This window comes from Mytilus californianus, unplaced genomic scaffold (genome assembly GCF_021869535.1).
Source record: "Mytilus californianus isolate M0D057914Y unplaced genomic scaffold, xbMytCali1.0.p SCAF_9, whole genome shotgun sequence".
Taxonomy (NCBI): Eukaryota; Metazoa; Mollusca; class Bivalvia; order Mytilida; family Mytilidae; genus Mytilus; species Mytilus californianus.
In genome coordinates this window covers 37,628,742-37,644,627 of record NW_026262745.1, presented here as the reverse complement: position 1 = coordinate 37,644,627, position 15,886 = coordinate 37,628,742, and the positions used below count along the sequence as shown (strand labels likewise).

General features: G+C 32.9%; 1 protein-coding gene across 1 annotated transcript in view; it reads left to right on the top strand.

Annotated features, from left to right (window-relative positions):
- Nucleotides 1–3,139: 3,139 nt before the first annotated feature.
- The window catches only part of LOC127716699 (eukaryotic translation initiation factor 5B-like), a 90,904-nt gene continuing 78,157 nt past the window's right edge, over nucleotides 3,140–15,886 (top strand). The window contains exons 1-2 of the mRNA XM_052222930.1: nucleotides 3,140–3,313; nucleotides 10,539–10,649. Of these exons, the coding sequence (XP_052078890.1) occupies nucleotides 3,267–3,313; nucleotides 10,539–10,649 (158 nt within the window). The 5' untranslated portion in view covers nucleotides 3,140–3,266. The remainder of the gene's footprint in view (nucleotides 3,314–10,538; nucleotides 10,650–15,886) is intronic.

Below are 15,886 nucleotides of genomic sequence, written 5' to 3'. Positions count from 1 at the left end.
TAATTTTATTAACCAATCAAGGTGTCCATTGAAGGGCAAATTAATTACAACTAAAAGCATAACATAATAAACAATCAACTAATAAGACAATAATGGTTCATTAGAATAATTATTATATTGATTGTATAAAAACTTTTAACTAAATTTATCATAAAATAGAAATGTCAACATAAACGTTTTTTTTTGACGATATCGACTTGGACAAAGAGAGACAACTCCATTATTATATTTAAGCCGTATTTTTTCAATTTCTTTTAATCCTTCATGTTCTTGGTTTATTAATAAAAATAGTTGGATCAGACATGATTGTTGTTCATAAATTAGCAGCACATGATTATGCGCGCCCATTTCATATATCCGTTCAATTTCGTCATCATGTCCAACTTAATTTTGTGCATGGCATCATGGCATATGCTAGCCTGCGATTCTCATCATTTCAGTAAAATACTGATCAAATAAGAACAAAGTGAGCAGTAAAATAACAAGAGAGAAATCATTTTAAAGTGTTGTAAGTGTGTGTATGCGACAGAAATGAGTAAAAGCTAAGAACAGATGAGAAACGTGTTGTTGTTGAGAACAGTGAGTACAGAAAGGAAGTAATAGGTTGCGTATAATTACACATAGGATCAGACAAATATGACACACCTTTAAAATTAAAATGAAGTCGGTGAAAAGACGTATTTGTTTCGTATCTTAGTGAGATTTATGTAAAGTTTATTGATACACATTTTAAAATTACTCCAGATTCAATCTTTCTAACGTTATACGAATATATTATCACAGTAGAATTTATAAGTGCCGGTGTCAATGTATATCTGTTCCGCCTAACAGAAGTTCACCTGGAAACTGTTATAAACAATGTCATAATATCTGGTCCGTCCTGTCGGAACAAATATTCTAACAGAGGCGGATTTAAGGGGGGCGGGGCAGGGTGCCCCCCCTTTTGTGGGCAAAATTTGGTTGATTATTTAGGGAATCACTGAAGCATGACTAAGCGGGCCCCCTCTTATGGTAGTCAGTGGGCCCCTCCTTATGAAAATTTCTGGATCCGGCGCCACTGTAATCTATACCCTTTATCTCGTAAGGAACAAATACTTAAATATTTGTTCCAGTTGATATCGTATTACAGAATATTTCTTCCACTTAGGACTTATATTATGAAGGAACTTCCATTTCATTACACCACAGTAGTATTTTTCAAGCCACAAGTCGTGAAAATTGCCCAAATTTGCATAGATTATTCATGAAAAAACACTTTTTTGTGAATAAAAAAATCTATGAGATAGAATTTGAAATAAAATATGAGAAGATAGGTTTTTATATGCTTCAAGAAAATAAAAATAAAAAATTGTGTCACTGAACTTGCTACAAGTAAAAAATGAAAATTTCTCAAGTAAACATTCCTTTATAAAAAAATTACTTTTGTAGTTATCTCTCCTTAAATGGCTAAGTTGAAAAAATGATTAAAAAAACAAATATTTGGTATTTCTTAAAGCGATCTAAATAATTCAATAAATCACTTGTTATTCTTTATTTAGATAAAAATTCTTACGCATTAAATGCCTATCTGCCTCAAAAGTTGTAGATGTAAGCAAGGAACTAGACCGATTGTGTACTGCTATTTTACAATCCAAGATGGCGGTATACAGTTATTCTACCTAACCATGCATTTAATGGCCAATCTATTGTAGATTGTATTGAAGAAATGTTCAAGTATTGTTCCATTTAGTGAACTAACAATACACTAATTTCTCTGCAAACCATTTTTAATGATGATCGAGAGTAAATGGTGGAGAGTTAAAATCTAAAATAAATAATTCACGGCGCCCTTAGTGTTTTCCCTTCTTTTAAGTTCACCTGTCTCAAAAGGCCAGCGTGAGCTTAACCTTCACTTGGCGTCCGTCGTCGTCGTTGTCTACTAACTTTAACATGATTGTTTAAGGTAGATTAACTGTATACCACTATCGTGGATTGTAAAGTATCAGTACACAATCGGTCAAGTTCTTTGCTTAAATCTTCAAATATTTAGACAGATTGTCAATTAATGTGTAAGACTGTTAGTTTGAATAATGAAAAGTACGTGATTTATTACATTATATATACTGTTTTAACAAATACTATTTTTGTATATTTGTTTGATGCAATTTTTCAACTTAGCCATATAAGGGGAGACAAAACTCATACAGTAATTTTTTTATACGGGAATGACAGTGAACTTTTCATTTTCTTACTTGTATCAAGAAAACAGATTCTGTGACACCATTTTTATTTTTCATTTTCTTAAAGCATATTATAAATCCATTTCTATCTTTTAATATCTTATTTCAAAATTCTATTTCATAGATTTCTTTTTATTGAATTAGCACGTTAAAAATCCGGGTCAGCGTGTCGGTCTAGTACAAAGCAGGGTTAAAATTCATATTACATTAACATGTTCTCGTCCTGAATATGCATATTAATTTACCGCTGGACATTAAGCAGCAATCCATCATCATCATCTTTTTATTGACAAAAAGGTGTTTTTTCATGAATAATCTATGCAAATTTGGGCAATTTTGGATGACTTGTAGCTTAAAAATAGAACAGTGACCCATACTTTTGATTATATTTATTTAAAAAGTATGGCAAAATCTCCATTTTGGCAAAGTATAAGAAAATTTGATCTGAGGAAATATATAGTGATGATTCACCTTAACTTACATTATCAAAATCGTATCGTTAATGCGGCCCTTTAACTTGCTTTTCTAGAAATCGTGCCTACTGTTCAGAACATCTAGACAATAGACATGATAACAAAAACACCACTTAACAACAACATATCAATTCATATCATGAGAGAAGTAGAATTATGCTGACATTGACCCAAGTACACCAGGCAAGTGTATTTTGACTATCATATAAACTGAGAAGGCATAAGTAGTTAGTGCCTTAATGAAAATCTCTACAGATAAGGTATATAGCAAATCACATTATTATATTTAGCAGTCGTTGCTGGTCAAAACTTATGATTCAAAGCCCTCATATCACAACCACAAACATGATTTATTAGTTTCGGCATTTTTTTCATTCTGGAACGTTATCTAACGTTGTTGAAATTACTTTTCCTTTGGGTTTTTACTCAAATGTTTTATTATTCCCATCAAGCGTATGTTACCGGAAGACAGCTGTACATGCGACACAGATTGAGAAATTTTCGGAAATATTTGACACATGTTCGAGTCTGAAGCCTGTTTAAAGCATTTCTTTGTCAAACAAAAAAATACGAAATGGGCAAACCAAGAAATAAAAACCGAAAAGGTCAAAATGACGACTTGTAAGTCAAAATTGAGTAAAAAATAAGAAGAAAAGAAGGCTTTCTGTTTTTTTACAAATCACAAAACAAATAATAACAAATATTTAAAAAATAAAAAATGTCTTTGTAATGCTCTTTTTGATGAACGAACGGAATATTAAGATTTGTAGAATAATTTAAAATGTAGCTTATAAACGGGAATCGCAAGATGAGGTGGTCATGATCTTATGAACTGATGTCGGTGATGAATGTCTACAATTATGTCAGACTTTTTTGTCAGTCAACATATTTTCCATTTCTATGAATTGATTCTGTTTCAATTTGAAAGCCTCTTCAATATCCATGATTTTCTTGCTAGTAAGGAGCATCAAATTTATGTTTAAATTATATATCATAAACTAATTTCACTATATGAATACTACATTTATATATACATTGTACAATGTATTAGTTGTAAAAGATTCTGATCCATGAAGCATTGACTTCATATTAGACAACTAAATATGGAAGGATATTGATTTGGTTGGTCCATTAATATGATTGGGTTCTTCTTACCTAAAGTGTAAATATAGATCTATGTTGGGTATTTAAGTATTGCACAACTATTTCATCATTCACTGTACTATCTTAAAATTGACTACAAACCACAAGTTCTTGTAAGTTAATATATATATGCATCTATTTAGATTATATTATACTTTAATGAGAAAAGTTTAAATTCAAGCAAGTGGCTTTCTTGTCATCCCAACACATCTACCCTAACAGCTGTGGATACGCCACACATAGTTTTACAACACTTCAGACCTTTTCAATGAACTATCACAAATTAACACAGTGTTCCCGCCTCCCCTAAAAAGAAGGGCAGCCCGCCCTTGGTGCCCTTACCCCTGCCCTTCTGCCCTCCAAAGTAAAAGAATGCACCCCTCTGCCTTTTCAAAAAAATAAAATTTCCAAATTTCATGCCTACCGGTGTTTCCGGTAAAATTGTTACCTGATTCAGTGATTGTGTAACACTAATTAACTGACAATGGGATTAAGTTAAATACCTAGTGCTTTGGCAGTTTTATCACCTTTGTTAATGATTGTTTACTGCTAATTAGCGGATTTAAGATAATTGAACAAATACTAGATATTTAATACAGAATGAAATGTCCACATGTTATCCATTTGTAATGTTTATGTACAGCATGTACACCTGAAAAAATTTATTTCAGTAGGCATAACATAAAAAATAAAATCTTAAACAATTTTAAAGGTATACATAGTATTGACTTAATTGGTAAAAAAATTTTGTTTCATAACCATGAGTATGAAATTTAAAGAGGAATCAAAGAAATTTGTAGTACTTTGAACATAACAAGATTCACTTCCTGTTTTTTATACTTCTTGTATTTTATAATCCTCCTGACATAGGAGCACTCAACAAATTTATTTTTAACAATGATGGAGAAAAAAGTAACTGTTTATACATTCTGCAATATATTATTGCATCAATATAAAATATGATCATCTCCTGTCTCACCTGTTATATTTATAAAACACCTTACTGAGGAGCACTTTGGTGTGTACTTAAAAATACTTTTTTGAAACAATTCAAATGATAATAAATAACTCTCAGTAACATATATACTATATGTTTGAACAAGTAATTTAAATGTAGATAATTTAATTACATTCAACATTCAATTTTGCATGTATAACTCCATCTTTCAAAACTACTTGTTTATTTTGGTATAAGTTATAAAACATTGAAATTTCTGATGATTATTTTCCATACCAAATGTACAAGTTTATTTAGATTAACATCAAAATGATATGCTTTGCTTCATGGTATGATAATTTGATGAAAAAAAATTCTTACTGGAACCAACATCAAGAACACATTAATTTCTGAATATGGTTTAAATACAACTAATGTTCTCCAGCTGAGCCTAGCAATATTCAAGGTAATTTATACACTGTCCAACATTGCCCTTAAAATCTGGGTTATAACGCTAAAGTGCCCTTTCAGACAACTAGCACCCTTCTGCCCTGAGATTCAAGCTGGAACACTGTAACATGCAAAGTGTTTAGATTTGTTTAACATATATGTAGGACTCGGAGGTGCGATGGGGACGCTGAAATGCGATATTTTAAAAGACGCTTGTTGGCTAGTTTAAAATTTACAGGTGTTCAGTTATTATGGGAGCTCTATTTTTATCTAAATTAGTACATGTATATAAATACCAAACATTCAATATTTTCTCTAGTTGTAATCCAAAAAACATCGGTGATTTATCTTATTCCTTGTTCTTATTCACAGCAGACATATACATTTTTCGATTATTTTGTTTCGTTCTGACTAACCAGGAAGTATCTGCATTTCAAATAACTACCACATGTTTTTCAGCCAATGAATTAATACTACTTTTAAAGGAAAACAGCTTTTGTATGTAATGTTAATTTATGAAAGATCATATGAACTACTGCTTTTTGTTGTCCAAGCTATTGATGGGTGCTATTTACCAAGTACCGTATAATGTACACTATAACGTTACAGGAATGACTATGTATCTCGACTGTTTTAAATTAAAGGAGTTATACCCTTGATGATTTACATAAAAAACGAAAAGCTTCTTCTAAAACAGAAATTGACTTCTACATCGACATGTAAACTTAAAAAAACATTAAACATATGATTTATGTAATCCATCGTACTTCAGCGTAACCACAATCACACTTCGGTGTAGCTAACATCAAGATAGCGTCACAATGCCACCATCGCACTTCGGCGTGATCAAAAACACACTTTAGCTTTAAACCATCACACATCAGCGTGACCATCACGGTTCGGAGTACCATCGCGGTTCAGAGTCCTATATATCTATATTGGATATCACAGATATTCTTTTGATTAGTTTTAGACTTTTTATACGACCGCAAAAAAATTTTGAGGTCGTATATTGGTATGACGTTGGCGTCGTCGTCGTCGTCGTCGTCCGGCGTCGTCGTCCGAATACACAATGGTTTTCGCACTCTTACTTTAGTTTAAGTGAATGGATCTCTATGAAATTTTACCATAAGGTTCAATAACACAATAGGAAGGTGGGGATTGATTTTGGGGGTTATGGTACCAACAGTTAAGGAATTAGGGGCCAAAAAGGGGCCGAAAATAAGCATTTTTGTAACTTCCAGACATAACTTGTGTGTTAGCATATGGATCTCTTTGACATTGTACCACAAGATTCCATATCACAAAGGGTCAATGCTGGGATTGATTTTGGGGTTAATTGCCTCAAAATTTTAGGAATAAGGGGCCAAAAGGGGGCAAAAAACAAGCATTTTTCTAGTTTCATGACAATAACTTGTGTGTAAGTGTATGGATCTTTCTGAAATTTTACTACAAGGTTTCATTTCACAAAGGGAAAGCTGGAATTGAGTGTTGTGGTAATTGCCCAAAACGTTTAGTAATAAGGGGCCTAAAAAGGGGTTTAAAATAAGCATTTTTTAGTTTCTAGACAATAACTTGTGTTCAAGTGTATGGATCTCTCTAAAATTGTATTACAAGGTACCATACCACAAAGGCAAGGCTGTTATTGAGCTTGGTTTGGGGGGAAAGGGGGGTGGGGGTGATGAATCATAAGGGGGGCGGGGGTCAAAAAAGGGGTAATTTTTTTTTTTCCTTTTTTTTTTTGTTTAAAATTTACATTTTAAGTTAGTTATTTTTTATCACGAAGAGAAAGTAGGAATTGAGTTTTGGGGTTAATTGCTTAAACATTTATGAATAAGGGGCCAAATATTGGTAAAAAATAAGGATTTTTTCAGTTTGCAACAAAAACTTGTGTTCAAGTGTATGGATCTCTGTGAAATTGTATTGCAATGTACCATACCACAAATTGAAGGTTGTGATTGAGGTGGGGGATGATGAATCAAAAGGGGGTTGAAAAATGTGTGGGAGGTAGGATTTTTTTTTCTTCATTTTTTTTTCTTTAAAATTTTCCATTTAAAGATGGTTGTTTCGGATTTATATATGAAAGAAAATAATAATGATACGGTTATATATCATGAGGAATTGAAATTTAAAATTATTTATATTGGAAATTTAAGTTACATTGGAAAGTAATAATTGGCTTTGGGGGGGGGGGGGGGGGGTGGTTATGGCTCTAATGTTTAAGGAATAAGGGGGAAAAAGGTTAAAAAACAAGGGTTTCCATTTTAATAGACAAATAATTGAGTAAAGAACATTATTTAAAAGCAGTGTAAGGTTGGTAATTCAAACTCATTTAAATATCTCATCTACACTGCTTTTAAATTATGTAAATTGGAAATTTGCCAATAACTTTATTGTTAATAAATGCGTTGGAAATTTGCCAACAATTTTAGTGTAATAAACTTCATTGGAAATTTGCCAATATAAAATTTTGCTGATGAAGGTTTTTTTTTTACCTTTAGCCTTGACTATGAAGTCATTTTCTATTTTATAGCCTTATGATGTAGTTGAATTATTTAATACTTTTATGATGTGTTTAAATGGGGTTTTATCATGTTTATGGTTGCAAATTTATTGTTTTAGTATAATAAACTCCATTTAAAATTTGCCAATAAAAAAAAATTTTGTTTATTTTTAGCTATGATTATGATGTCATTTTCTATTTTACTTTTATGGTTGCAAAGAAATTTTTATTTTTAGATATTACTGTTAAATGATGCTGATTAAGGTTTTTGCTATGTTTAGCCATGACTATGATGTCATTTTCTATTTTAATATCTGTTATGGTGTATTTAAATGGGCTTTTATGGTTACAAAGGAATTTTATTTTTAGATATTACTATAAAATGTTGCTGATGCTGATTAAGGATTTTGTTTATTTTTAGCCATGACTATGATGTCATTTTCTATTTTAATACCTTTATGATGTAATTTCCATTTTTAGATATTACTGTTAAATGATGCTGATTAAGGGTTTTTTTCTATGTTTAGCCATGACTATGATGTCATTTTCTATTTTAATATCTGTTATGATGTATTTAAATGGGCTTTTATGGTTACAAAGGAATTTTATTTTTTAGATATTACTTTAAATGTTGCTGATTAAGGATTTTTGTTTATTTTTAGCCATGACTATGATGTCACTTTCTATTTTAATACCTTTATGATGTATTTAAATGGGCTCCCATGTATTTAGATTTTTGATTATTTATACATGTTACCGAATTGGTCCACATTGAACAAAAACGGTCCAAATTTCAACTTTATTACATTACATCAAACATTGAATTCTACATATTCTTTGATATATTGAAATTAACAAACAATTTAGTTTATGGATATTCCACCATAATAGGTAAATTAAATTTTTTCCAGTTCTTACACCACATTCATCCTGTGTCAGAAACCTATGCTGTGTCAAATATTTAATGACAATCCAAAGTCATAGCTGTATCAAGCTTGAATTTTGTGTCCATACTTGCCCCAACTGTTCAGGGTTCGACCTCTGCGGTCGTATCAAGCTGCGCCCCAGCGAAGCATTTTATTATATTAAAGACTTAAAAGATATATACTTGACATGTATTGAATTAGGCCAAAAATGAAATAAAAGTATATGTGTGGTTCCAGTTACCCGCCTGACCTTATAACTTTTTTTCCATTTCTGAAAAATAATTTTTGAACCATCCTGTTTTCTGGAATGTGAATTTAAATAATTAAATTCACAGACTTCTGTCATCTGAATTTCCATTAGAAGTATCCACTACGGCTAAAAATGCAACAAATTCTTAACAGAATGCAACAAAATTAACTAAAAAAGTAACATGTCTTTTATTTTACAACCAAACATATGGAAAATGGCGAACTTCCGGTAGGGATGTGTATAATACCGGATTCTGACTCGGTGGACACAAATTTTTTTTCCACATTATGACAATCCAAAAAAAAAAATGCCAACCTACCGACCCTTTTTTTTATACGACTGCAAAAAATTTGCGTTCGAATATTGCTATCATGTCGTCGTCATCCAGACATCTGGTTACCAGACAATAACTTTAGTATAAGTGAATTGATCTCTATGAAATTTAACCACAAGGTTCAATAGCACAAAAGGAAGGTTGGGATTGATTTTGGATGTTATGGTCCCAATTTTTTTAGGAATGAGGGGTCAAAAAGGGGCCAAAAAGACATTTTTCTAGTTTCCGGAAAATAACTTGTGTATAAGTGTATGGATCTCAATGAAATTGTACCACAAAGGGAAGGTTGGGATTGACTTTGGGGGTTATGGTTTTTCTGGTTTCCGGATAAATACTTATGTATTAGTCAATGGATCTCTATGAAATTGTACCACAAGGTTCCATACCACAACCAGAAGGTTGGGGTCGATTTTGTGGGTTGTGACTTTAATCGTTAAGAAACTAGAGGACAAATACATGTAGGAGCCAAAAAAAAGACTTTTCTAATACTGGCTAAGCTGGTTCTAACATAAATTATTTCTGATCTATATAAAGAAACAAAAAATACTGATACGGCAGGAGATACACACCAAACAGGGTGTGTTAATTATTATATTTAGTTTGTAAACAGATTTACTAAGTATTGCACAACAGCAAGAAATTAAGTATTGCACAACAGCAAGAAATCTTCAATTGAAAATAAATACAAATCTTATAACCAATTTTAATGAATTGTCTTGAATTGTTTGAGGTTTTTACTCTGTATTACTATATTGGATATTTGGACATTTTTAGATGGGTCTACATTGCGGTCCAAAGGCTCCAAAATTAGACTTTGTTTGATTTCATCAAAAACAGAATTTTGGTGGTTCTATGATATGCTGAATCTAACTGTGCATTCAGATTTTTAATTTTGGGCCCTGTTTTCAAATTAGTCCATATTAAGGTCCAAAGGGTCCAAAATTAAACTTTGTTTGAATTCATGGTTTTTTTTCATATGCTGAATCTAACCGTGGAATTGATTTGGGATATTGGATCATTAAGTAGATTAAATGTCCCATTTCAAATTTTTAAGTTATCTGACCACATTTATTCTGTGTCAGAAATCTATAATGGGTCAAATATTTAATCACTATCCAAATTCAGAGCTGTATCAAGCTTGAATATTGTGTCCATACTTGCCCCAACTGTTCTGAGTTCGACCTCTGCGGTCATATCCAGCTGCTCCAGGCGGAGCGCATTTTTCAGGATGTAACTGGAGCCACACATGTACTTTTATTTGGTCTTAAAGAGCAAGTTTCAGACTCAATTTTCTGTTTTGTAGTGACGACGACGAAGTTGATTTAGATCCTTTAGCTAACCAGGAATTAGATGAGCCAGCCACATCACAGAAACCTACTGGAAAACATAAGAAAAAGAAAAAGAAAGACGATTGGTAAATTTATATATTTACAGATATAGAGAAATTTGTATATATGTTTTGCTCAAATGGATGTCTGGTCTCAATTCAACATTCAATGCTGAAATTGGAGTCCAACCTGTTGTCATAAAATAACCCTTTCAGATCACCCCTGGCTTCTGTCATGTCTCTTAATCAACATCCTTTTTCTTGACTTGTTTAGACATACATGTATTTGTTGAAAGGAAAAATATTTAAACAGTAATTTAAGATAAAAAGTAGGAACACCAATTATATTAACGGTCTGTGAAATTTAGTTGATCCTGCATGAAAAGACAACACAGACATATATTCTCTTAATTTCCATTTTTCTTGTAAATTTATATGTAGAAATTTTATTATGCCAAAAACATGTTTTATGTTAGAAGTAAGGGATAAGTTGCAACCCATTATAATTAACCAAACTTTAAATCTGACAATCCCAGTATCTCCACGACCTGTATTATGATGGCGCACCACTAGTGTAAATATCTTCCGCCATTGTCAAATGTTCCCCTCCATCGTCAAATGATCCCCGCCATTGTCAATTTTTTTTAGCAATCATAATCAAATACATGTAATTGCATAACCCTTATTGTATTATAATCCAAAGGGTGTTCCTGATTACAGTTTTTAAGCCATGAGGATATCCAGCTAAAGATCGCAAATAACTTGTATAGGAAGATCGACACATCTGACAGGAGAACACTTAATCTAGATGAACAGTCGATTGCATTATTGAATTACGTTTTAGCAAATCCTAATGAAAATTTAGATTAAAAAATAAATTTTAAATTCAGTTATGTAGAAATAAGTTTAACAAGTCGAACACATGCTTTACGCAATCAGCATCCCCCTTTTTTTTAAAACAAGTACAAAATAAGACGTAAAACAGAACATAATTTCATGCCAAATAACACGAGTACAACAATTATAGATAATATTGAACCAATGTACAAGTTTAAAAGTAAATACTGTAAATTCAGAAATTATTGCGATGTTTTTATTATTGCGAAAAATGCGACAGGGTTATAATCGCAATAATTTAAACTCGCATTTTGAAATTTTTTATATGAATTAAACAGGATTTTTCTCAATATCGCAAAAATTAAAATCACATTTTGTCTAAAATGACAAAATCGCAATAATAAATACACGCAATAATTTCTGAATTTACAGTACTAGAATTTTAATTTCAACTTGATAATCTGAAGAAATTTCGTATGGTAATTCTGAATTCATTTCGTAGTTTGCAATTGGGTTTACATTCAGAATCGAAAGATGCATGATGCATTGTCTATTACTATGAAATTTGAAATTTAAAGTCATTAAAACCGTTTCAGTTGTAAACTTTTACCCTCCAAATCTTTCTTCAACGTTTTATAAAACGGGTACGAAACTTCTTGATGTTGATGCTGCAATTCGTCGATACCAGTTCATGACTTCTGAATTTGACAGAGAAAAAAAGATCCCCCCGATTTTTAAGCCCTTAACAATTACCGAAATAGCAAGAAAACGAATTGGGAACTTTAAGGACAGCTTGTTGTCATTCTTGATTAAGGGGGAGCCATGCAGGCTTGACATTTGAATTGTTACAAATAACAATTAATAAAAATATTGGTAATTCTTTTATGAAATAAATATTAAGCAATATATCAGTCTGTTCACCATTCCTTACATAGAAATGAGGAATGAAATACTTAAGATCATGACACGCTGTAGACGCTGGGTTTTGTCATGGTAAAAGTTCCTCCATTGTTAAATTTTCATCCATCATGTGTCCATGGAGATCCATAAAATTCTTTTGAAGTGTTTTCTTTCCCATTGCTTCAATATTTGGTTCAACTATTCTTTCCTGGTCTCCTCTGTACCTCAATGCTTTTTGTCTCACCTTGGCGGCAGCGGCAGCAGCATCAACAATGTATTAGTTTGTGATTAGGTCTAGTTTATGGTGAACCACTAGTGGAAGGTCAATGGAATTTGGTATGCAGTTGTATTAGCATTGGCACATCTCATTACCGTGGAGATTATTTGGCCCCACCCCCTCAGTCATGGTCTATTGAATTTAAAACTTTGCTTAGTTTGCATGTATTAGTTTGTGATTAGGTCAGTTTCAGGGGAACCACTAGTGGTATGTCAATGATATTTGGTATGCAGTTGTATTAGCATTGGCATACCTCATTTACATGGAGATTATTTGGCCACGCCCCCTCAGTCATGGTCTATTGACTTTGAAACTTTTGCTCAGTTTACATGTATTAGTTTGTGATTAGTTCAGTTAAAGATGAACCACTAATGTTAAGTCAATGATATTTGAAGTTTCTTTTCCATGGAGATTATATAGCCCTGCCCCCTCATCATAGTTCATTGAATTTGAAACTTTTACATAGTTTACAATTTAATGTTTGTGTTTATGTTTGTTTAAAGGGAACGACTTATGAAAAGTCAATGGTATTCGGTATGCAGTTGTATTAGCATTGGTACATCTCATTTCCATGGAGATTGTTTAGCCCTGTACCTTCAGTCATGGTTCATTGACTTTGAATATTTGCATAACCTACATGTTAAAGTATTGCTATTTTAATTTCAACATTTGTGTTATGAAGATAATAAATAGGCGAGACATATCTCTGCATTAACAGTTTATTTTTTAATGGAAAACACTGATTCTAGGTTTGATGACAAAATGTGGGCCATTAGTTTTCTCAATTGAATTGTTTCATATTTTTCATGTCAGGGCCTTTTATAGTCGACTATACGGTATGGGTTTTTCTCATTGTTGAAGGCTATACGGTTGCCTATAATTGCTTACATCCACTTTATTTGAACTCTGGTGGCAATCATACCTCATCTCCTTATTATACGACTGCAAAAAATTTTTGCGGTCGTATATTGGTATGATGTTGGCGTCGTCGTCATCTGAAGAAACATTGGTTTTCGCACTCTAACTGTAGTTTAAGTGAATGGATCTCTATGAAATTTTACCATAAGGTTCAATACCACAAAAGGGAGGTTGGGATTGATTTTGGGGTTATGGTACCAACAGTTAAGGAATTAGGGGCCATAAATAAGCATTTTTGTAACTTCCAGACATACAAATGTAACTTGTGTGTTAGTGTATGGATCTCTCTGACATTGTACCACAAGGTTCCATATCACACAGGGAATGCTGGGAGTGATTTTTGGGGGTAATTGCCTCAGAATATTAGGAATTAGGGGCCAAAAAAGGGGCAAAACAACAAGCATTTTTCTAGTTTCATGACAATGACTTGTGTGTAAGTGTATGGATCTTTCTGAAATTGTACTACAGAGTTCCATATCACAAAGGGAAAGCTGGAATTGAGTTTTGGGGTAATTGCCCAAAATGTTTAGGAATAAGGGGCCAAAAAGGGACCAAAAATAAGCATTTTTCTAGTTTCCAGACATAACTTGTGTTCAAGTGTATGGATCTTTATGAAATTGTACTGCAAGGTTCCATATCACAAAGGGAAAGCTAGGTTTGAGTTTGGGGGTAATTGCCCTAAATGTTTAGGAATTTGGGGCCAAAAAGGGGCCAAAAAAAGAAGCATTTTTCTAGTTTCCAGACAATAACTTGTGTTCAAGTGTATGGATATCTCTGAAATTGAACTGCAAGGTACCATACCACAAAGGGAAGGCTGGGATTGAGTTTGGGGGTGATGAATCATAAGGGGGTTCAACAAATTTGGATTTTTTTTTCCTTTTTTTTCTTTAAGTTCTTAGACCACATTCATTCTGTGTCAGAAACCTGTGCTGTGTCAAATATTTAATCACAATCCAAATTCAGTGCTGTATCAAGCTTGAATGTTGTGTCCATACTTGCCCCAACTGTTCAGGGTTCGACCTCTGCGGTAGTATCAAGCTGTGCCCAGCGGAGCATTTTATTTTTATATAGTCATACATTTTAAAGGGATTGATTTTGCTTGAACGTTAATTGATATATATGTCATATGGTATTGACCCTTTATTAGCAGTATGACAGATTTCAACCAAACTTCACATGTACAAAATGTAGTTAAACTCAACATATATAAATATTTGCATGATGCAAAATATATTTGATCTCAAAGCTGAGCTGATTATTCGGTGAATCAGGATCTACCTACCCTTATAAAGCACCTGATATCACCCCTGGCTTTTAGTGTGATTCCTGTTGCTAAGTATTTTTTTTATATGTAGTGTTTGTGTTTTTGTATTTTTGTCGTCTTTCGTTTTTGCCTTGGCGTTGTCAGTTTGGTATTTCCCCTTGGAATCTTACACCTCTATTCGTTAACTTTTTACATTTGGAACTTCTTTTAGAGAACCACTGAATGGAATGAAACCAAACATGACATGAATGTTCCTTATGAGGTGCTGACCAAGTGTTGTTACTTTGAAGCTGATCCATCATCCAAGATGGCCGCCAGCTGGGGGCTTCCTTTAACATAGTACCTATGGACAATACATACAAATGTCTTCTTTTAGAGGACAACTGAATGGAATGAAACCAAAAATGGCATGCATGTTCCTTATGAGGTGCTGACCAAGTGTTTTTACTTTGAAGCCAATCCATCATCCAAGATGGTCGCCAGCAGGTTACTTTGTTTAACATAGGAGCCTATGGACAATACATACGAATGTCTTCTTTTAGAGAACCACTGAATGGAATGAAATCAAACATGGCATGAATGTTCTTAATGAGGTGCTGACCAAGTGTTGTTACTTTGAAGCAGATCCATCATCCAAGATGGTCACCAGCATGGGACTTCATTTAACATAGGACCTATGGACAATACATACAAATGTCTTCTTTTGAAGAACCACTGAATGGAATGAAACCAAACATGGCATGAATGTTCCTTATGAGGTGCTGACCAAGTGTTGTTACTTTGTAGCAAATCAATCATCCAAGATGGCCGCCAGCGGGGACTTAGTTTAACAAAGGACCCTATGGGAAATACATACAAATGTTTTCTTTTAGAGAACCACTGAATGGAATGAAACCAAACATGGCATGAATGTTCCTAATGAGGTGCTGACCAAGTGTTGTTACTTTGTAGCCAATCAATCCTCCAAGATGGCTGCCAGTGGGGAACTTAGTTTAACAATGGACCCTATGTGAAATACATGCAAAAGTCTTCTTTTGAAGAACCACTTAATGGAATGAAACTAAACATGGCATGAATGTTTCTTATGAGGTGCTGACTAAGTGTTGTTACTTTGTAGCAAATCCATCA